Source organism: Nycticebus coucang, chromosome 10 (assembly GCF_027406575.1).
Source record: "Nycticebus coucang isolate mNycCou1 chromosome 10, mNycCou1.pri, whole genome shotgun sequence".
In the NCBI taxonomy this organism is placed as follows: domain Eukaryota; kingdom Metazoa; phylum Chordata; class Mammalia; order Primates; family Lorisidae; genus Nycticebus; species Nycticebus coucang.
This window is the reverse complement of record NC_069789.1, coordinates 106,089,939-106,110,682: the sequence shown is the minus strand read 5'-3', so window position 1 is coordinate 106,110,682 and position 20,744 is coordinate 106,089,939. Positions and strand designations below refer to the sequence as shown.

General features: G+C 51.3%; 1 protein-coding gene across 1 annotated transcript; it reads right to left on the bottom strand.

Moving 5' to 3' along the window:
• Positions 1-9,412: 9,412 nt before the first annotated feature.
• Positions 9,413-17,915, bottom strand: UBE2Q1 (ubiquitin conjugating enzyme E2 Q1). Its single transcript, XM_053604222.1, has 13 exons — positions 17,382-17,915; positions 15,228-15,332; positions 14,813-14,917; positions 14,171-14,221; positions 12,221-12,361; positions 11,932-12,016; positions 11,600-11,660; positions 11,328-11,418; positions 11,162-11,220; positions 11,010-11,058; positions 10,679-10,774; positions 10,302-10,368; positions 9,413-9,889 (listed from the first exon to the last, which is right to left on the bottom strand). The coding sequence occupies exons 1-13, from the start codon at positions 17,706-17,708 to the stop codon at positions 9,858-9,860; spliced, it is 1,269 nt and encodes a 422-aa protein (XP_053460197.1). The 5' UTR covers positions 17,709-17,915; the 3' UTR covers positions 9,413-9,857.
• Positions 17,916-20,744: the final 2,829 nt, after the last annotated feature.

Here is a 20,744-nt window from a genome sequence, read left to right as displayed (position 1 = left end):
TCCTTATTTATGATGCAGTTGTAATTGAAATTAAATATGTCTTCCGTGTATGTTTAGAAACACATCAGAAACTGTTATAATTTTTGCTTCAACTGTCAAACATAATTTGGAAAACTCAAGAAAATAAGAAAAGCATATTGTATTTATTGATAGGTTTTCAAAAAACATGTTTTTTTCTTTCTTTCCGATGTTCCAAGATCCCTTTTTTTATCATTTCTTTTCCGTTTCAAGAACTTCCTTTGGCCATTCTTTTTTTTTTTTTTTGAGACAGAGACTAAAGCTGTCACCCTGGGTAGAGTGCCATGGAGTCATAGCTCACAGCAACCCTCCAACTCCTGGGCTTAAGCGATTCTCTTGCCTCAGCCTCCCAAGTAGCTGGGACTACAGGCACCTGCCACAATGCCTGGCTATTTTTTGGTTGCAGCTGTCATTGTTATTTGGCGGGCCAGGCTGGATTCGAACCTGCCAGCTCTGGTGTATGTGGCTGGCACCCTAGTTGCTTGAGCTAGAGGCTCCGAGCCCCTTTGGCCATTCTTTAGGGTAGGTCTGCTACCTTAGTCTTAGTCTTACTTTATGCAGAGTGTTTGAATTTCCCCTTCATTCTGAAAGAATATTTTCACTAGATACACAAGTCTTTCAACACTGGAAAAATATTTTGCCACTTCCTCTGGCCTCCATGGTTTCTGGTGAAAAATCTGCTGCCATTTACATTGTTTTTCCTCTTAAAGGTAAGGTATTGTTTTTCTCTGCTGTCAAGATTTTTGTTCTTGGTTCTTAGTTTCCAGAAGTTTAATTACGAAGTGTCTTGGCTGGAGCTCTTTCTGTTCATGCTGCTCTGAGTTGACTCACCTTTTTGAATCTGCAGGTTTTTCTGCCCACTTTCTGTCTGTTGCTCAGATTGCATAGTTTTTGCATTGTTCTACCTTCCAGTCACCACTTTTTCTCTCTGTCCCTTCCATTCTCTTATAGAATTTACCTACTGGCCTTTTTTATTGTATTTTTCAGTTTTAAATATCTTCTATTTCTTTTTTTTGCAGTTTTTGGCTGGGGCTGTGTTTGAACCTGCTACCTCCGGCTTGTGGGGCCGGCGCCCTACCCCTTTGAGCCACAGACACCGCCCTCTTCTATTTCTTTTCTGAGAGTCTCTATTTTTCATTTGTTTTCAGGGTGCTTATGGTTGCACATAGAAATGTTTTACCATGACTGCTTTAAAATGTTTGTCAAGTGGTTCCAACGTCTATATTATCTTGGTGTTGGCAGATACTGACTATCTTTTCCATTCAGTTTGAGATTCTCCTGGCTCTTGGCATAATGAATGAGTTTTGCTGGAAACATAGGTATTCTCTTGTTAAGTTGGGAGCTTCTGGGTTGTACATGAGCCTTGTTCTTTGCTGGCTCCAGCAGGGCTTACTACTGGCAAGGGCAGGAGTTCCCAGTCCCACTTAGCCTCCTTAGATGACAGGGGCTTCTTGAACACTCTGGTGTTAATGGCTCTAGTTGCCACCAGGGATGGTCCAAGACTCCTCCTGACACCACCTCAGCAGGGAGAGAGTGGGGGCCTCTCTCTGCTCCCTGGGTGTGAGAGTCCAGGCTTCCAGTGGTCGCCACTGACACTGGGCAAAGTGGTGGTGGGCAGGGGCTGCTTCCATTACTGGCTGAGAGGGTGAAATTCCTGGCTGGCCACTCAGCCTTCTATGGCACCATTGGGGTCAGGGTGTCAGGATAACTCACTGCAGCCCCTAGAGGGCTGATGACTCAGCTTCCTGCTCCAGCATTGTGGGCATGTGTAGAAGTGGCTCGCTTTTCTTTCTTTCTATTATTATTATATATATTTTTTGGTGTTTAGCTGGAGTAGAGTTGTCTAAGTTCTCTGTCTTGCTATCCTGCCCTTTTCCTGGTGCTTGACTAGAGAGAACAGGCTCTTGTTGGGGCTTTTATTCATTTTTTTTGTCTGTACCTGTGGGTGTTTCTAGGTTGCTGGCATCTTTGGTTCTAAATCTTTATATATAAGGCAAATGGAAAACCCAGAGAATTTATCACCCTGTTGCACCTTGGGTCCCAGGGTCTCTAGCCAGCCTGCCTTCATCTTGCCACTTCTCAGCATCTTCTTTTTTGTTTTATATATAATGTCCAGGGCTTTTAGTTGTGTTAAGCAGAAGGAATAGAAAGGAAGTATTTCTTTTCTTTTTTTTTTTTGAGACAGAGTCCTTGTCTCAAAAAAAAAGTCTTTGTCTCACTCTCCCCCTTGGTAGAGTGCTGTGGCATCACAGCTCACAGCAACCTCAAATTCTTGGGCTCAAGTGATTCTCTTGCCTCAGCCTCCCTAGTAGCTGGGACTATGGTTTTTATATTTTTTAAGTGGTTGGGGAAAAAAAATCAAAAGAAGAATATTTCATGATACACGAAAATTATATAAAATTCAAATTTCAGTGTCCACAAAGCTTTATTTGTTTATAAATAAACAGCCTCAGCCATTTGTGGAGAGGCATGTAGATGTACTCAGGACTGCAGGGAAGTGGGCAGGGACAAATGCTTGGCTGTAACCAGGGGCAGGGTGGGGGAGTTTCCAGGTGAGAACGATTAGGGGAGGCCAGCGACTGAGGGGCCGCTGGGTTGGAAGGAGGGGCCCCCAGGCTGAGGGATGGGCACGGTGTCCAGGCCTTTCTGTCTCCACCCAGCCTTGCCTCCAGCGTGCCCACTGCCTCTGTCCTCCTCTTCCTCCCACAAGTGCAGTAAGGCTGCTGGCTGAGCATCCATCCATCCCCGGGGAGCCCAGCAGCTCCTTCTGTGGTGGCAACTGCAGATGGAGCACTCCTGACTGCTAATGGAGCACTCCCAGCCACAGCTTCTTGCCTTCCTCCCTGCTTCAGAACCTTTTCCTTAGGTTGGCTTAGGCTTCCCCAAGAAAGGAGAATGTGAGCAGCTGTCTCAAAATTCAGCTGAAGTCTGTGTCAGAACAGGGGCAATAGCATATAAACATATAAATCAGTATTGTGAGTATGATCAGGCCTCAGTGGCACCTTTCCTGTCTCTCTGGTCCCAGGGCAGGCTTCTGGTGAAGGATTTGTCAAAACGGCCTATAAGTCCCTGAGCAGTGGTCTCCCTGCCTCTGCGTTCCCAGCCTGCCTCTCTTGCCCAGGTCCCTGTGGCATCAGTTTGGGGAGATGGGTTTCAGGAACTCCTATCGGACCCAGACTGATTCTGTGGCCCAGATTGACTTATAAAATTAGTTTCTGTTTCTGTACAGTGAAGGCCTATGACTGTCCCCTGCCCTGGATGCCATGGTGGGGGGTGGTTGAGCCCACCATATCCCTTGCTTTGTTTTAAAAGCGGATGCCATTCTTTTACTTTTTTTTTTTTAATTTTTATTTATTTATTTTTGCAGTTTTGACCAGGGTCGAGTTTGAACCTGCCACCCTGGGTATATGGGACCAGCGCCCTACTCCCTGAGCCACAGGTGCCACCCGCAGATGCCATTCTTAACGTTGGGGTTGTCAGAATAACCTGACTTGAAAGGCCATGGGGCCTATGGCCTTTTTTTTTGTTTCTGCCAAAGCAGCAGGCAGGTTTACTTTGCTAACCACATGTGGCTTGGGCAGGTGCTGGAGCAGCAGGGTGACTGACAATTGGAATGTGGCCCACCTGCTCTGGGCTGGAGGCAAATCCTGCATTGTGGGCAGCCCCACCTGCATCCATTAGGAGCTCAGGGTCCACTGGGGAAGCTTCTCCCTGATGTGTTTTGTTTGCCTTCTGAAGGGCACTGCCATTATATTATATGTCCCCCCACGCTGGGGCCGGGCACCATCCTACTTAGGGACTCTCACTGCAGCCAACATGCACCTGCAGGACACATGCTAGCGCAGTTCGCTCCTCCTCTGGCGCTCCTTATTCCTCTTACTCTCCCCCCAACGACTCTTCCTGATGCCAGGCCTGGGCTGCTACCCCATGCACAGCACCATGGCGTGGTGGGGCTGCTGACCAGCATCACCCCTCAGACCCCATTTCTCTGAGCCACACGCATCACTGAGATACAGGCTGGTTCTCTTGGGCTTCTGTGCCTTCTTGTAGGGCCTTTCTAGGCTGGCCTGGTGACAGGGGCCGGTCAGTGGCAGAGAAGTCTGATCCCTGCTCTCAGCCTCATTCTCTCTCTGTCTTGCTGCTGTGCTCCTTGGGGGCAGGTTGGTGTTGCTAACATAGCAGGGATGTCTGCAGGTGCAGAAGTGTGATGCAGTACAGGCAGTGAGGCCCGATGCTGTGCAACCCAGACTTTGTACCAATACATGCAGCACTGGCCAGTGCCTGGATGACTCGGCCGGGCAGTGTGGACCCTGCTGTCAGGCAGAGTATCACCCGGGCAGTCACCGAGAGCCACTTCCTCCCTCTATTCTCCTTTGGGCTCTGGTTTGTTCCAGAATCTTCTGTGCTTATTACCATCCCCTACCCGAGGAGGGGAAAGCAGAGCGGACTGCCTCCACCTTATAGCCCTCTCAGTTGAGGATGGCTGTGCTTGGCATTGGGTGGAACAACCTTTCTCCGTCTCCCTCCTTCCTTCTGGCCAGGTGTTGGGTGCTGGACAGAGTGGACATCTGGGCTGTGGTCATATTCTTTGATTTTGGCCGGTTTGTCTTTGTGACAGCTTCTGAACCATCCCACCTCTGACTCAGCCATTTGTGCTGGAGAAAGACTTTCAGGGACAGGAGATGCCCTTGCTGCCTCCAGGACCCGAGTGGGGAGTGGCGTGTTAAGACAGCAGAAGCCTGTGGCTCAAGGAGTAGGGCGCCGGTCCCATATGCCGGAGGTGGTGGGTTCAAACCCAGCCCCGGCCAAAAAAAAAAAAAAGACAGCAGAAGCTCTCGGGGTTCCCTCCCTCCTCCGCTCTTTCCATTTAGCCTCAGTTCTCAGCATCTGCCCCAGCAAAGCTGCCTCTTGAGCACTGGTTTTCACACCTGGGCTCCGGAGCCCCAAGACCACTAGAGGGACCTCAGGTGCCACCCAAGGGCTGCATTCTCCAGTTGCTGAGTGGGACAGGCTAGGGCTACTCAGTTTCATCTGTTTTATGTATTCTTAGTTTTGCTTAAGATTTCATTTGGGAAAGGAGTCTGCTGTGGAGGACACCGAGCACCTGAAAGCCCGTTACAGATGCTGGACTTGGCATCTTCTCTGTGCAGTGCTTTAGCCCTGGACCCTGTGAGGGCCTCAGTGTCTACTTCAAGGTCAAGGTTAGGTGAAACTGCAAAGGATGAAGGAATATTTTGGGGGATCAGGAGAAGTGGAGATGAACACACATACACACACACAAACTCTCAACCAGATAGGATAGAAAAAGTCTCCCAGATTCCCTGGGAGTTTGGCGGCTGGAGCTGAGTAGGCAGGGAGCACCACCCAGAGGTCATCTTGGGTAATTGCAAGAGGAGGTCCCAACTGCCCAATGCGCAGGAGCAGCAGGCAGCAGGCAGAGGAGGCTCCTGCCCTAGCCTGTCAGAGGTGCCCGCCTGGTGACCTGTGGGCAGGACGCTTCCCTCCTGTGGAGCTTTGAGACAGTGCTGTCAGCAGGCAGGTGCACTATTTTCCTGCCTTTATGGATAAGAGAAATAGGGTTCGCTCCTCCTCTGGCGCTCCTTATTCCTCTTACTCTTGAAATGGCGTAGCTGGGGGTGAAACATGGGTCTGACTTCTAAAAGGAGCCCGTTTCATGCATACAAATAGCTCCAGGGTTTGGGGATGATGGGATGGTAGGAGCTGAGTAAGAGAGACCTCTTGGAGGAAAGATTTTTGACAGCTCCCTGCTGTGGCTTGGTCCAGTGTGTGAGTGCTTTTCATGAGGAAACCTCTCTGCTTTTTTAAATTAAATTTTTTTGAGACAGAGTCTCAAGCCGTTGCCTGGGGTAGAGTGCCATAGCATCATAGCTCACAGCAACCTCCAACTCTTGGGCTTAAGCCATCCTCTTGCCTCAGTTTTTCTATTTTTAGCAAAGATGAGTTTTTTTTTGTTGTTTTTTGAGCAGAGCCTCAAGCTGTGGCCCTGGGTAGAGTGCTGTGGCATCACAGCTCATAGCAACCTCCAACTCCTGGGCTCAAGCGATTCTCCTGCCTCTGCCTCCCAAGTAGCTGGGACTACAGGCGCCCGCCACAATGCCCAGCTATTTTTTTTATTGCAACTGTCATTGTTGTTTGGCAGGCCCAGGCTGGATTCTAACCCACCAGCTCAGGTATATTTGGCTGGTGCCTTAGCCACTTGAGCCACAGGCACAAAGCCAGAGATGAGGTCTTGAACTCATGAGCTCAAGCAATCCATCCACCTTGGCCTCCCGGAGTCCCAGAGTGCTAGGATTACAGGTGTGAGCCACCTCACCCAGCCTCTCTCTCTCTTTTTTTTTTTTTGTAAGAGACAGAGTCTTACTTCGTTGCCCTCTGTAGAATGCTGTAGCATCACAGCTCACAGCAACCTCCAGCTCCTGGGCTTAGGCGATTCTCTTGCCTCAGCCTCCCAAAAAGCTGGGACTACAGGTGCCTGCCACAACACCCAGCTATTTTTTTTGTTGCAGTTTGGCCAGGGCTGGGTTTGAACCCGCCACCCTCGGTACATGGGCCAACGCCCCACTCACGAGCCACAGCAGGGAGCCCCCCTCCCTGCTTTTCAACCTATCTCTCCAGCCAAACCCTCAGAGTAGAGTGAACAGTTTTCTGTCCCCAGTAGAATTTCTCCCAAATTCCTGTAATTATGTGAAGACATCAGTGACTCCACCACCTCCTACCTGCTCTTACTGTGCCCTCCCCCAACCCCTTCCTCAGCCTTTCTCTCCTTGGATTATCCGGGGTTGGCAGAGGTGGCTGGTTGGAGTTGGCCAGCAGCCAGAGCCCTCAACCCACAGCACAGGCCCCTTTGCTCCTCCTGCCCAGCCAAATGCTGCTGAGGTTTGTTGCTGTGATTTGTCTTGCAGACATTTTGCGTTCATGGGAAGTTGTCCATCGAATGTTCAAAGGGAAAATCACTGGTGCTGACCTTGGAAGTGACTGCCCCTGGGTCTAACTTGGCTGTTCTCTCCCCACTCCCACCCTTGGAGGCATCAGTTGCAGGCAGGGGGGCCTGAACTGTGTATTTGTATCTAGCCTTTGGTGCTTCTCAACCTTCCTAATGCCACGACCCTTTAATACGGTTCCTGTGGGTCGGGTTGAGAACTGCTGCCTTACACAGAACAAACTGAAGTTATCCAAGAGGCTGGATGGACTGGCTGGGGATGGTCTTCCTTTCCACCAAAACTTCCTCTTTCTCTTACAGCCATACATTCTGCAGTGTGAAGAGTTTAATGATGGGGCCATCCTCAGCATGCTCCTTCCAGTTCCTGCCTGCCCTGGACTAGGAGCCGGCTCTGCCTTGCTCTCTCGTTCCTCTTCACTCTTGAGACCTTGAAGGTGAAAAGGGCCACACTGTGACCAGGATTGATTTCCATTTTGCCTTGAGTTCACCTCTCAAAAAAGACAGCAAAGTCTCAGCAAAGACAGCTAGACACAGACGCTGCAGTTGGCACACAGCCTGCACAGCAGAGCACTCTTCCCACTTCTTTTCCTTGTACCCTAGAGCACAGTGCTAATGCTCCTAGTACATTCTGGGGAACAGAGAGACCCAGGCTGGATTTCCTGGCTTCCATGTAGAATCAGGGGGTGAGCACTGAACCAGTGAGCTATTGCCTTGGCAAGTAAGTGTTAGCACGTTCCAGGGTTTCTGGGTAATTGATGGTTCTAGTGTGACCTGATCTTTGGGGATTGAGCTCCTGCTAGTCCCAGGCTCTGGGCCACACAATCCCTGCCCAGGGTGGAGCCACACTTGTGCGGAAAGACAGCCACACAGAGTGTGTTTCACATCTCCCTGACACCAAGATGAAAATCATTTCATGACGATACTACCTTGATTTTCTTTGATGCTTTGTATTTTATCAGAACCCTAAACTTAAGGTCATGAAAAGGAGTGTTAGACTTGGCAGAAAAAAGGAGGGTTCTCAGAGTTGGTGCCTACACCTCACAGGAGTGGTCTTTTCCTTCATGTCAGCTGAGCATGAACCCCGTTACTTCTCTAAATAATTTTATTAGCGCCAAATATTTAAATAATTTTATTTGTTTCATCCTTTGGTAGATGAGAAAAAATACATTACAAAATACATCATACAGAGGACAGCTCACAGTACACATTACTGAAAACACAATCTACATTCCAGCCCAGGCTGGTGAGTTCAGAAGAAAGCACAGAGGCCTCAACACCCAGATTTCACTCTGTAGAGGGTCTTCCCCATGAGTCCCTCGACATCGCAGCCTCAGTGTGCATTAGCACCCTAATCAGGTGGGTGTGGCAGAGTCAGAGCAGCTCTGAGTGGGGCTGGTGGACTCTGCAGCCACCTAAAGCAGCAAGAAGTTAACATCCCTCAAAGGAAAAAGGGGGAAGAAATGACCACAGTTGAAGTTGTGCTCAAAGCATTAAACTCCTCTAGCACTCTCCAGGCTCCCAGACAGCTTTTCCAAAACTTAGCTCTCCACTTAAGCCATCCTGGCCTCTTGACATTTCCACCTTATTAGATCCCTAGGCACACCTGGTCCTGAGAGGCTGCCCAGCCCTAAGCAGGCTATTGACAGGGAGACAGAGCAGCACCTGCTGGGTAGTCCAAGACCTTCACACCTCCTATAGGTCCGCATCTGTGCGGACACCTCACCTCACGTTCCCTCCCTGAAGCACCCAAGCCTGGGGTGAGAACACAGGTGCATAGAACCCCCTTAAGATCCACCTTGTGGGAGTGGCTTGAAAGACTCCACAATTCCCCAAGCCAAACAACTTGAGGGCTATACTTGTCTTCTTTTACAAAACCAAAGCAAGCAACAGACAAGAGGAAGGTGAGCAAACCTTACCAGTGATCACTGTCCAGCGCTAAGTAACAGTCACTTTCCAGGAGGGAGAATGACCAGCGAACACCAAGGCATCGTAGCTACACAGTGCATTGCTGAGGTCAGAGCAGACCCCGCACCAGAGAGGCTGTCCCCACTCATGCAGTTCATTCCAAGGGAATTCTATAAAGCAGCCTCTTGAGCCTCATTTTCTTTTTCTTAGAAATTTGAAATCATCTGTGACTAGAAAAGTAGTCCTAAGAACTAAGATCGTTTCAGCCTACTACGCTGTGGCTTAGCAGGCCCGGCTCTGCGATCCATGGGACACAAGTGCTGGCTGTTCCAGAGGCCTTCGGGAGGTGTTTAGGGGTGGCAGGTGTGAGCTTCACTTCCATGATTTTCGAGCTTTAGCAGCAAAACGCAGCTTGTCTCATCTCTACCACAGTGATGGTAGACTGGTACCCCTCCCGCACCTCCCAGGCAGTTCAGGGGATGGGGTGGGACATGGGAATAAAAATAAAAATGAGTCAAGACCAGCATCTTCAAATTAACAAACTGTAATTGTTTTCCCAAAGATACATTTTTTTCATACACATCCATCATACACTGTAACCAAAAAAAGCAGTGTACATGAAATAAGAGAAAATAAATTAAAAATCCATAGCATAGGTAAGGAGGCTCTAGTCTGGAGCACAGCTGAGTTTCCAGCAATATAAGGAGGCTCAAAAGTTTCTTTATAAGAATGCCTGCTAGCAAGGGTTCCAGCAAGGTGGATGGTCTGTAAGTCAGTCTTGAGTACTTGGAACAGTTCTGTGTTTTTCCCTTAGCGTTTAGAATAGCCATCACTGTCCTGCAATAGGCAGGGCTATCACGTCCAGGAAAAATGAGGGAGGGAACCACAGAGGCAGCGTGAGATCCAAATACAGCATTCAAAGGTAATTGGTCCAGTGGTGCCTGGGGAGGGAGGAAGGGATGATGCTCCGGGGTTAGCCGTCTTCCTTTGGGGGTGTGTACCAGCCTGCCAAGAACAGACAGAGCAGTCAGGGAGGTGGAGACTCAGGCCGAGGCTGCCCCTCCCAGCCCCAAGAATGGCCACCCAGTGCAGGGAGGGGGTGTACAGGAAGCTGAGAAACCCACCTACTTGGAGATGATAAAATAGGGAAGATGATGTGCCCCACAGATGACAGGGTTAGCTGAGTTTTTTCAAAGGGTGCCAGGAAGGGGTAGCACCAATTCCATCTGGGATGTGCTGTGGTCTCTTCAGGACAGGAGGTATGGACACAAGCCACCTCCACCCCTCTTTGAAGCCCTGGGCAGGTGCTGTGCTAGTGGGTGGTCAGACTCAGAAACCAAAAGGGGGTTTTGACTAGAATTGAAAACCTGGGGCCTGGCAAGTATCCAAATCTCCTGAGTCCTGGATTCAGCCTCACCGTTTTTTTCGTGGATCTGCACCAAGGACTTGTAGGACTGCTGTGCTCTCGTCAGACTGTACTGAGACTGGGAAAGAAAGCCGCCTCATCAAGCCATGGCCAACCTTGGCCTTCCTGCCCTCACCTTCCACAGGCTGCCACCCAGAGACACAGGAGTCCCAGCTCCCAGTCTTGTGCTCTGTCTGGGGACATGCTAAGTCCCCTCCACCTGGGAGGTCCATCAAGAGCACAGTCCCACAGCTCCTTTTTCCAGACCTGTGCACCCCCCACCCCAAACTTTAAGGTGCTCCTCAGGCCCTCCCATCCAAGGCCACCAACCCTGGGGCCTTATCCTCAGTCCCTAACAGGAAACCAGTACTCCACACCCAGCCCCTCACTTTGTTGGCTCCAAACTGCACACGCGCCTTCCCCTTCACCAGTGTGGCGCTGATCTGCATGATCACTGACTCTATGGAGTAGGCGCTGCTCCAGCCCTAGGTGACAGAGGGACAGAGTAAGCAAGGAGGACGAGCTCTCCAGGAAACTTCCTGCTTGTTCTTTAGACAGCTGCATCTGCCTAAAGGCCCTCACCCTGCACTCCAGGACAGGCACAACCAGCAGAATGGAAGACCCACATCGTGCATATCACCCAACCCACTGGGTACATGAGTGGTCAAGCTCAGCTTTCCCTGTCCAGGCCAGCCCTGCCAAGGGGAGTGACAGGCTCACCTGTTTGGTGAGAAGTTCCATGCAGATGGCACCTCCGCCTAGAACATACCTGCATGGGAAAGGTTAGTCAGCTGTGCCCAGCAAAAGCTCCAGGCTCCTTCCCTAATCTTCTGCCATAGGAGTTGCCCTCTCCCTCATGCCCAGCCACTCACCCTCCAGAGAGGACTGGAGACACAACCCTGACAAACGGTGGGTCAAAAGGAAAGTTATCCTGAGAAAGAGACAGAGACGACAGTCAGGGGAAGGGAGGCCAGCATCCTCCACAGGACTGCACAGCAAATGGGGAAGCCTAGACCACAGAAGGAAAAACTGTCTTACTTTAAAGGAAAAATTAAGTAGGATGAAGTCAGCTCCTTCTTTCTCTTTAAGGATCTGGAGATCGTTGTGCAAAGCGCTGTCCTGGTCAACCCTATAAAGCAAGGAGCCTGGACTCAGTCGCCTGGCCCAGCTCAGGAGTCTCCTATGGGCTCCCACTGCCCGCACCCATACTGAAAGCCTTCAGCAAAGACACCAACAAAACTGCCCTGAGATCCTACCACTGGGCTTCACCCACACTTAACGTATCCCCAGTCCAACCCACCCCAACTCACTTGAGGAGTTTGACATTCCAATCATATAGACTGTCGTTCACGAGTTCAACTGCATAGTTTCCTGAAGGAGAGGGAAGAAGGAAGATGGGTGTAGGATGGTCCAGTTGGGAGACTGGTCCAAATGCAGCTCCCTTTCCCAAACTAAGAGAAGACCAATGACTCCAGGTTCACCCCAGACGTACATGCATCCAGTCTGAGCCACTTGGCATGAGGAGCTCCATTCTTGGCCTAAGAAGTTCATGAGCATTCATGTGCCCCAGCACCCCTAGCCTTCCACCACATCCTTCCTTTGAGAAATGCCCAGGCAGGCCCCCTCTGTGGGGCAAACTCACCCCCTTTGAAACTCTGTGATCGGTATATATCCCTGAGCTCCTTCATCAGCCGGTCAGTGGCCTGCACCGAGCCAGACACTGCACCCTGAGGAGGACAGATGGCAATAATGTTCCTCAGGGGTAGTTTGAAACACACATCAGGGGCAGTGTGGAAGCTTTCCCAGGACTAAGGGAAGGATGAGGCACATGCAAAAAGGGGTATGCTCCCCCACTGACACGCCTCAGCCTGACAATGTTCAGTCACTACCCACCAACCCTCTCATGCAACCTCTCCCTAGAAGGCACGTACATTTAAGTAATCTTGCCTCTGGTTCTTTTTAATTTTCTCTAGGATGGCCAAGTTTTCTTTTCCAATGCCATCATCTTCAGATTTCTTGCCCTCAGCCGGCTCTTCCTCTTTCATTTCATAGTGATCTAGATCTTCTGTGTCCTAGGGAAGGTGTCGGGTGGGAGTGAAACAGAGAAGGAATAAATATACAGTGCAAAAGAGCTGTCACCTCCCAGCCCTATTCTGGCCAAGAGCCAAAGGTTAAGGTGCAGCAGTCTATCCAGAAGTCATACAAATATTCCTTGCTTCTGGGACAATTCCCAGGCCCAGTCCCTTCACAATGTAAAGATGAGGGAAATAATTGCTCCTGGTCAGTTCTCTAGCTCAGCCACAGAGCTACAGTGAGGACCAGGGAGCTAAAAGACCCTTTGGTTCCTTAGATTGACCCCACTCCAACTATTCCTAAAACTCTACCTTGGCAGCAGAAACTCTTCCCTAATTCCTAGCAGAATGACTTGGGCCTGACACTGTGACTCAAAGCTCATGTATCACCAGGTGACTATTGTACCCAGGAGTCCTCAAGGCCCTAGGTCTAAAAGAGAAACCTGGATCACTAATCCCTACAAATGCAGGTTGTGAATCAGGTATGCCAAGGCACCCAATGCCAAGATAAGAGGTGGCAGAGGAGGTCCAGAGAGGGGATTAGAGACCAGAATGGAATGAGCTCCTCATTCATCCTGCTCTCTGCTATAAGTGAGTGAGTAGCTCACTGGGCATGGGGGAAAGAGGAGAGCTCCGTCCAGCATTCAGCCCCTCAGTCAAATACTGGAGGTGTGGCATAGAGGGCTGTCCCCTGCCTGGAAGAAGTTTCGTGTGTCACCAGTCCTTTATTGGTCTTAAGACCATTACAAAGTTATAGAACTTGGGACATTAATCCAGTGCTAGGCAATAAAGTGATCTATGATTCCTGGCTTTGACAAGACACACTAACCTAATTATTACATTAGCAGCTAACATCTACTGAATGTTTACTACGTCAGGTTCTGTACTAGCTACTATAGACTGGCTCATTCATTCTTTCAATCACCACTACAGAGGAAGCTGAGGTCTAAATAAGGTTAACAGGGTCAAAGTCACAGAACTCATAGCAGAGTTAAGACTTCAAGTTCTGTCTGGCTCTGAAGCTCAAGTTCTTTTTTTTTTTTTTTTAATTAATTTTTTTGAGACAGAGTATCACTATGTTGCCCTTGACAGAGTGCTGTAGAGTCATAGCTCACAGCAACCTCCTCAGATTCTTGGGTTCACGATTCTCTTGCCTCAGCCTCCCAGTAGCTGGGACTACAGGCACCTACCACAACGCCTGGCTATTTTTTTGTTGTTATTGTCATTGTTGCTTAGCAGGCTCAGGATGGGTTCGAACCCTCCAGCCCTGATGTATGTGGCTGGCGCCCTAACCACTAAGTTACAGGTGCCGAGCCTAAAGCTCAAATTCTTAACCTTTATGTTATGTTCTACAAAAGGATGTTTTTAGAGAATACACCAGATAAGTTAGTACTTATGTATCACAGGAAGCATTTCACGTGCAATACCTCACTTAACTTTCAGACAACCAATATAGCGCAAGTATTATAAACACATTTCACAGACAACGAAACTTCAGCTTCATGAGATTAGGTAAAACTCCCCAATTAAGATAGCTGGGATGTAAACTCAGGTCTGCCGGACTCTAAAGTCATCTAAAATTAGCTTATCAAACATTTGGTTTGAATGAATCTGCACCTGTGTTCACTGATTGGATAAGGGTGCCCTATCTCCTCTATCACACAGGTTGTTCTTCCAGATTAGTAAATCTGTTTTTATTCCTTTGATATTTTTCTCTCCCCACTTTTAGGCTGGAGTTCCAGATATAGTGGGTGATCAACACTGTTGACTGAAAGAGCTTCTGGCCAATACCACCTCAAGCAAGCCTACCTCAGGCATCTCCTCATCTTCATCTTCTGAAGACACATCTTCCTGTGTGCACTGCAGTGGGGAAGGGAAGACGGACATCAGCATCCCAGTGGCTCACTAGAATAGTCTCTGACCTACTCCCTCGGGCCCTCAGAATGCCACCAGTCTCCACGCCAGCCAGACCTGAGTGGAGGCAACAGCCCAGGGAAGAACTCTGCTACTGCCCCATCATTCTCTTCCTACCATATGTCGAAGAACAAGAGGAAAGCAAAATCGCTGTTTCTGTCCTCTACCCAACAAATCTCAGCTTTAGTTTTCTCAGAACTCTCCTTTACTTGATCTTTTCTAGACTGACATTACATTCTTGTTCTCAACAAGGGGCCTGGGTCCCCAACAGACACCAACTGCCATGGCTAATTGTGAAAATTCTCTCTCCCTCTCAGCATGAAGGACACTGCCCACGAGAGTAAGTTTTGATAGGAGAGATGAAAACTACTGGTGACCCATTTAGTAAGACTCCCATCTGGAGGAGAAATAGGATGAGAACTAAGCTGTGTGTGTCTAGGGCAGGTAGGGTACTATGCAGATTCGTTCACTCCACATCTGCTGGCTGCCTTCCACACAGCAACTGTGCACAAGGCCAACAACTCCACAGCTGCTCACCTGCTCTGCTGGCAAGGGCTGATCCAGCATCTCCACGTCTGGATGCTGAGGGAGGTTATAGAGTTTACAAAGATCGGAGATGATCCTCTTCAGATGCTGCAACAACTGGGGGCAGGGGGTACAGAAACATCACATATTCCTTCCCTGCTCCAACGTGGACAGGTGTGTGGAGGAGCTCTTAGCTCAGACCCCACCTGGCACCTAGTTTTCTAAGCCTATGGATCACAGGGCTGTGGGAACGAGTCTCCTAGAAAATCAATCCTGAGGCTGGTGCAGGTATCCTTCTGACTTCAGCAAGCAACTCCCCTAAGAGTCCTGTCCCAAATCTAGTCCACTGTCCAGACTTAACTCCCTTTTGGGGAAAGTTCTATGGGCCCCAGAGAAATAAGTATGGCCCCACCCATGGCCCCCTCACCAGAGTATTCCCTTTCTTTATGTCCACCAGCCTCTCTAAGACAGCAGCCAAGTTAGGGTCATCAGACTCCACCGACCAGATGGGAGGCACAGCAGGGTACGACTCCTGAGGGAAAAAGGCAGGGAGGTCAAAATTGCCTGCCCTCTACCCCCTAAACTTCCAATCTCTTTGCCTTCCATCCCACCCCCTGCACATAAAAGCTCAGCTTAGGTCAGTATCTAACCAAGGAGCTTCCAAACAAATCCTAAACTGGATGAAAAATAGTCCCCGGGAGGATCCTTTCCAAGCAGCAAGCTGGCACCTTTTCTCTCTTTCCTTGAAGAGTACAAACCAGCACAGTTCAACTGCTGGCCAGAGGAAGACTCCTGTCCCGGTACTGCCTACACAAGCTCCAGAACTGAAGTTCCCTCCAACAGAGGTCAGAGTCCTTCAACCCTCTGCTTTTCTAACTATAGAATCAGTGGGGAAGGGATCACCTCACCATAGTCACACTAACGTGAGACAAGCATAGAATAAAAATTATCGAGAGTAAAAGGTACTAGGATGAGTGTCCCCACACACTCCCAACAGAGCCCCTCAAAGGCCAAGTCTCCCACCTGCCTTGGGAACCTGCCCCTTCTCAGTCCAGGCATGGGCTGTAGGACTCCACAGACAGGCCAGAGAGGGGCGCCCACGTTTTCCCCATTCCCTGCATTCCTGAGCTGTAGTGCCAAATGCAGCTGGACCAGACTTCCCCTCTGCCCAAACCATGGGGGCTGGCTCTGGTCAAGTCTCCTTTACAGAGGCCAGGAATCTGGTTGAGGACCCCCAAACGCCAGTAACAAAAACTTGTGGCACCTGAAAGGACAACTGGATGGGGCAAACCTACCAACTACCAGCTTAGTTGAGAAAAGTAACTGTTGTGGTTTCCACACATGCCAAGGAAGCCTCATCTACTGGAGATCTCAGCTCTCCCTTTACTCTACCCTTAACACTGTAAGAGAAATGATTATTGAAGATGCTCAAGTCCTCACCTGACTAAACCATTCCTAGTCCTTAAATTTTAAACTTTTCAGGGAAAACAGAATGGGATGGACAAAGAAAGAAATGGGACTGTGAGCTTTGGTGGGGTACCCTTCAACCCAAGCTGATGTTTATCCCCCCAACCTTACTAGAAAACACCACTGAATTAAATTCAAGCCCCCTAGAGCCACAGAATCCACAGTCGGCCTTTCCATAGAGTACTCCCATTCAGGCTGTTGCAACCAGCAGGAAGAAGACCCTCCTGACACTGAGGACCTGTACCTAAGGTACCAGGCGGCCCCACATGAGCAAAGGCGGAACCCCTGCATGGGGCATCTGAGGGCAGACTGGGCAGACAAGGCGGACGGGCAGGCTGGGCAGATGTACCGGCAAAGGAGCAGACCCGGCAGACAAGTGGACGGGACAGGATAGGCAGACAGGACAGGCTGGGCGGTCGGGCAGAGTCGCACCAGGGCATAGGGTGGAGTGGGCGCACCGTGAGAAGTGGCACCTGCAGTGCCCAGGTCAAACTGGCGGCCCTACGTCCCAGCACTCCCACCCAGGAGACAACAGCCCTGGGCAAGTGGACACATCCAAGGGGATAGGGAGGGGAGTGGCAGAGCTGCTACAGGCTGAGGTGAGGAGAGTTAGAAGTTACACCCAAATAAAAGGAATTCACAGGAGAGAAGGAAGAGGAGGAACAAAGTGCAAACTATCACTTGGCGCTAATCAGAGAGCAAAGAGGGGCTGCCAGAGGAAGATGCCCGCGTAGGGATCGCACAGGTGGCAAAGTGCTTAAGTGAAAGGCACCGCCGAGATGCACCGAGTTCCAGGCCGCGTCCCTCCGGCTGGGGCCACGCATAGGCCCCGGAGTGGGGGCCTCCCCAGCGGCCAGCTAACGCGGCGGGCAGCCCCGAGGAACCCAGGTGTGACCCTCGGGCTGCGGGCGGGCTCGTGCAAAGGGCTGGTTGAGGCGCCGTACGTCGAGGCAGCCCTCGACGTCGGGTTGGGTGGCTACGGGGCGCGACAAAACCGCGGCAGTAGAGCCGAGTGTGCCCCGGAGTGGCGGTCAGACCGAGGGGCCTCGGAGGGCAGATGGCTGGGGGTGACGCGAGTCCCCGGCCGGGCCCGAAGCGCTCGCGGGGTCCTCACCGTGATGTTGCAGTGGATGCGGACGGGGTCCACGGGCACCGGCCCCCGCGGGGGTAGATGGGGGCCGGGCGCCGCCCCCGCCGCGGCCCCTCCGGCCCCGGCCAGCAGGAACTCGCAGCTGAGCTCGTCCAGGCAGGCGCTGGCAATGCGGAAGCGCTCGTGGCCGCGGTGGAAGATAGACTCTAGCAGCTTCAGCTCCCGCCTCAGGCAGGGCCCCGGCCCCGGGCCCCCCCCCGGGCCGCCCCCGGCCCCCGGCGCCGCCCCCTGGCCCCCCAGCTGTTGCCCCGGCCCCGGCTGCTGCTGCCCCTGCGGCTGCGGCTGCTGCATCCTCCGCTCCGCTCCGCTCCGGGGCCGGCGGGCCGGGAGCCTCCGGCCTCCGCTCCGGGCTCCGCCGCCGCCGCCGCCGCCGCGGTCCGCACTTCCTGATCCCCCCTTCGCCAAGATGGCGCCGCCGCCGCCTCCGGGACGGGCCCCCCGCCCGCCGCACCCCCCGGCCGCCGGAAGCCGCGCGCCCCTCCTCCTCTTCGCCGGCGGCCCCGCCTTCGTCTCCCCTCACGTGACTTCCCCGCTCCGGCCTTCTCCACGTGACCGCTCCCTCGCTCCCGCCCCCTCGTTCTCGCCTGCCGCCCTCCCACGTGACCCCAGGCTGCCGGCTCTGTCTCTCGGCGCCCCCAAGCGTATTTGTGTGCGTCGTGCGCTCTGGTGCGTCGGCGCTTCACCTGCGTCTTTCTCACGTGACCCGGCGCCGCGCGCTCCGGGGCGTGCCGGCGCGGCCCTGTGTCCCCGCCCCGGAGCCGCGGCAAGCGTGTCCTGGGCGGGTCGGGGCGCGGGTGCGGCCGGTGCAGTCTTTGTCCTGGTCCCCACGTTGGTCCTCAGCTATGCGTTCCCGAGTTCTGCCGCCGTTGGGCGGGCGCGCGTGGTAGGGCAAGGAGCTAGAGACCGGTTGTCCAGAGGCCGGATGGCCGTCCTGGTCCTGCTTCTAACGCGCTGTGGGACCTCGGGCTGACCACTGTCTCTCAGAGCCTCACGTTTCCATTGGCAAAGCGGGTTTGATGAGGACGATGCCGGTGTGGCCTGCTCCCGATGATTCGCTGCAGGGAGACCGGCGGTGTGAGCGTGGCCGGGAGCTGCCCCCGCGCCGTTCCGCCGAGTTTGGCCGGGCTTGTGGGTGGAGTCGAAGTGTAAAGGGGGGGGGACGGGATGGGGGACAGGAGAATAAATGGGAAAGAAAGGGGGACAAGGTGGGGGGAGGGAGGATAAAGGGGAGAGAAGAGGGACGAGGCGGGCTGCATCAGGAGCTGGAAGGAGGCGGACTCTCGAGGACCCAGCCCCAGTCCAAGCCCGCACGGCCAGCGCCTTGTCCGGGGATGCTGGCTGCGGCTGGAGCAGGCAGTGGGTGGCAATACCACAACGGACAGCTGGCTGAAGTCCCAGAGACCCTTCTACCAGGTCAAGGCTACGGTCTGCTGGGGCACCTCCACCCTTAGGCTCCGGCCGGATGTTCCCAGTCTCTCGCATCTGGACTCCAGTGATTTAGCCGTTGTTGGAAGCTGCCCGCTCGTCCAACCTGCTCCAGCCTGGAGTACTCATTTATCTGCTCAGTGGCCTTGGCAGAAAGTCTTTGGCCCTGCGTATTTAAAGATGACCTTTGTTGTGTGCCTGGAAGGCTGCTTATCTTGTTTGGGGAGCCTGAACACTTAGCCAAAAGTTTCCTTTGTATGTGCAAGCTGGTAGCCTAAAAACCTGTGGTAAGAATTGCCACTTATCCGGCTACTATTTTGCAATTTTCTTTTTCTTTCTTTTTTTTTTTTTTTTTTTGAGACACAGTCTCAAGCTGTTGCCCTGGTTAGAGTGCCATCATAGCCTTACAGCTCACAGCAACCTCAAACTCTTGGGCTTAAGCAATTCTCTTGCCTCAGCCTCCAAAGTAGCTTAGACTACAGGTGCTCACCACAACGCCTATTTTTTATTTTTTTGTTACAGTTGTCATTGTTGTTTTAGCTGGCCCAGGCCAGCTTTGAACCCACCAACCTTAGTGTATGTGGCTACCACCCTACCCACTGGAGCTACGGGCACTGCCTTTTACAAATATTTTTAAGCGTCCAAACTACATTGCAAGGTAAGCATTTTCATCCCTATTTTACAAATGGGAAAAGGAGTGACTGCCTAGGGATGTCCAGCTTGTAAATAGAGTTCTGGGCCTGTGAACTGCTCTGCCTTCTACTACAGTGCTTTTTCAAGAGATTTTTACACGTCACTTCCCTTCAGTCCTTACATAAGAAACCCACAAGTGCAACCGTTTGAAATATCCTGGACTCTACTTTCTAAAGAGTTTAATTAGGAGAAAACAATATGAAGAGATAGTCCCACACAATGCTGCACAGACTGTCCATGTCTCACAGTGAGGAATCCCAGAAGTCATGGTGGCTGAGATGAGATTTGTTGTCTTCTCTCTCCTGGTCTGTTTGGTGTCTCAGCTCTGGCTAGGAGAGCTGCTGGCACCTAAGAGCCTAGTGTGGAGTCATGTCTGACATGACTGCATGTAAGTATGAAATGTGGACGGCAGAAATGTGAAAGGAAGTGATGGATATACAGTAGAACCTCCATAGATGACCATCTCCCTAAGTTGGCCTAATTTTCATAGACCTGATATGCACCACATGTACATATTGATACAGTGGGCCCAGTTCCTTATGTTGACCACCATTGTATGTTGGCCAATTCAGAGTCCCTTAGGTGGTCAACTTAAAGGTTCTGCTATATTCATTTATTGAATGTTTGTTGCTAGGGAAACAGGGAATAAAACAAAAATCTTTGCCCTTTAGGGGTTTACATTCTGTTGGGGGAAACAGTCATGATAAAGCTAGAGTCTGCAAAGCCAGCTGACACGCTCATTATGGGGGACACTACCATCCATATGTGTACTGAGCACCTTTTGTATGAGGCAGTGGGGGTGCAGCATTGAATGAGAGGGACCTAGTACTCACATTTTTTGTGGATTCAACCTGGTAGAAAGACATTTTGGGGATTATTGCAGTTTGGGTAAGTGCCTCAAAGAAGAAGAATACTGGGAATCTGGGAAGGCCTTCCTGAACAAGTGGCATGCTAAATTCTGAAGAATAAGTAGAATTACCTGGGGAAAGAGGAAGGACCAGACACTGTCGCAGGAAGTGGGGATGGCAGAACACAAGGTTTTGAGGTAGGACCATGGCAAGTGTGAGGAGCGGAAGTCCTATGTCTAGAATAAGGGAGAGAGTGATGCAGTTGAGGCAGGCCATAGCTAGGTCTTGTCAGGCTTCCAAAGCCATGTTTAGAAATTTGTGCTTTAAGATTGCTATAACATTTTGAGGAGCTCTGGAAGCC

Coding starts and splice junctions, on each gene's coding strand:
- UBE2Q1 (XM_053604222.1), bottom strand. CDS start 17,708: ATGCAGCAGCCGCAGCCGCAGGGGCAGCAGCAGCCGGGGCCGGGGCAA. Junction 11,419..11,599: donor TGGAATGTCAAACTCCTCAA/GTGAGTTGGGGT, acceptor CTTGCTTTATAG/GGTTGACCAGGACAGCGCTT. Junction 11,059..11,161: donor TCTCCAGTCCTCTCTGGAGG/GTGAGTGGCTGG, acceptor TTTCCCATGCAG/GTATGTTCTAGGCGGAGGTG.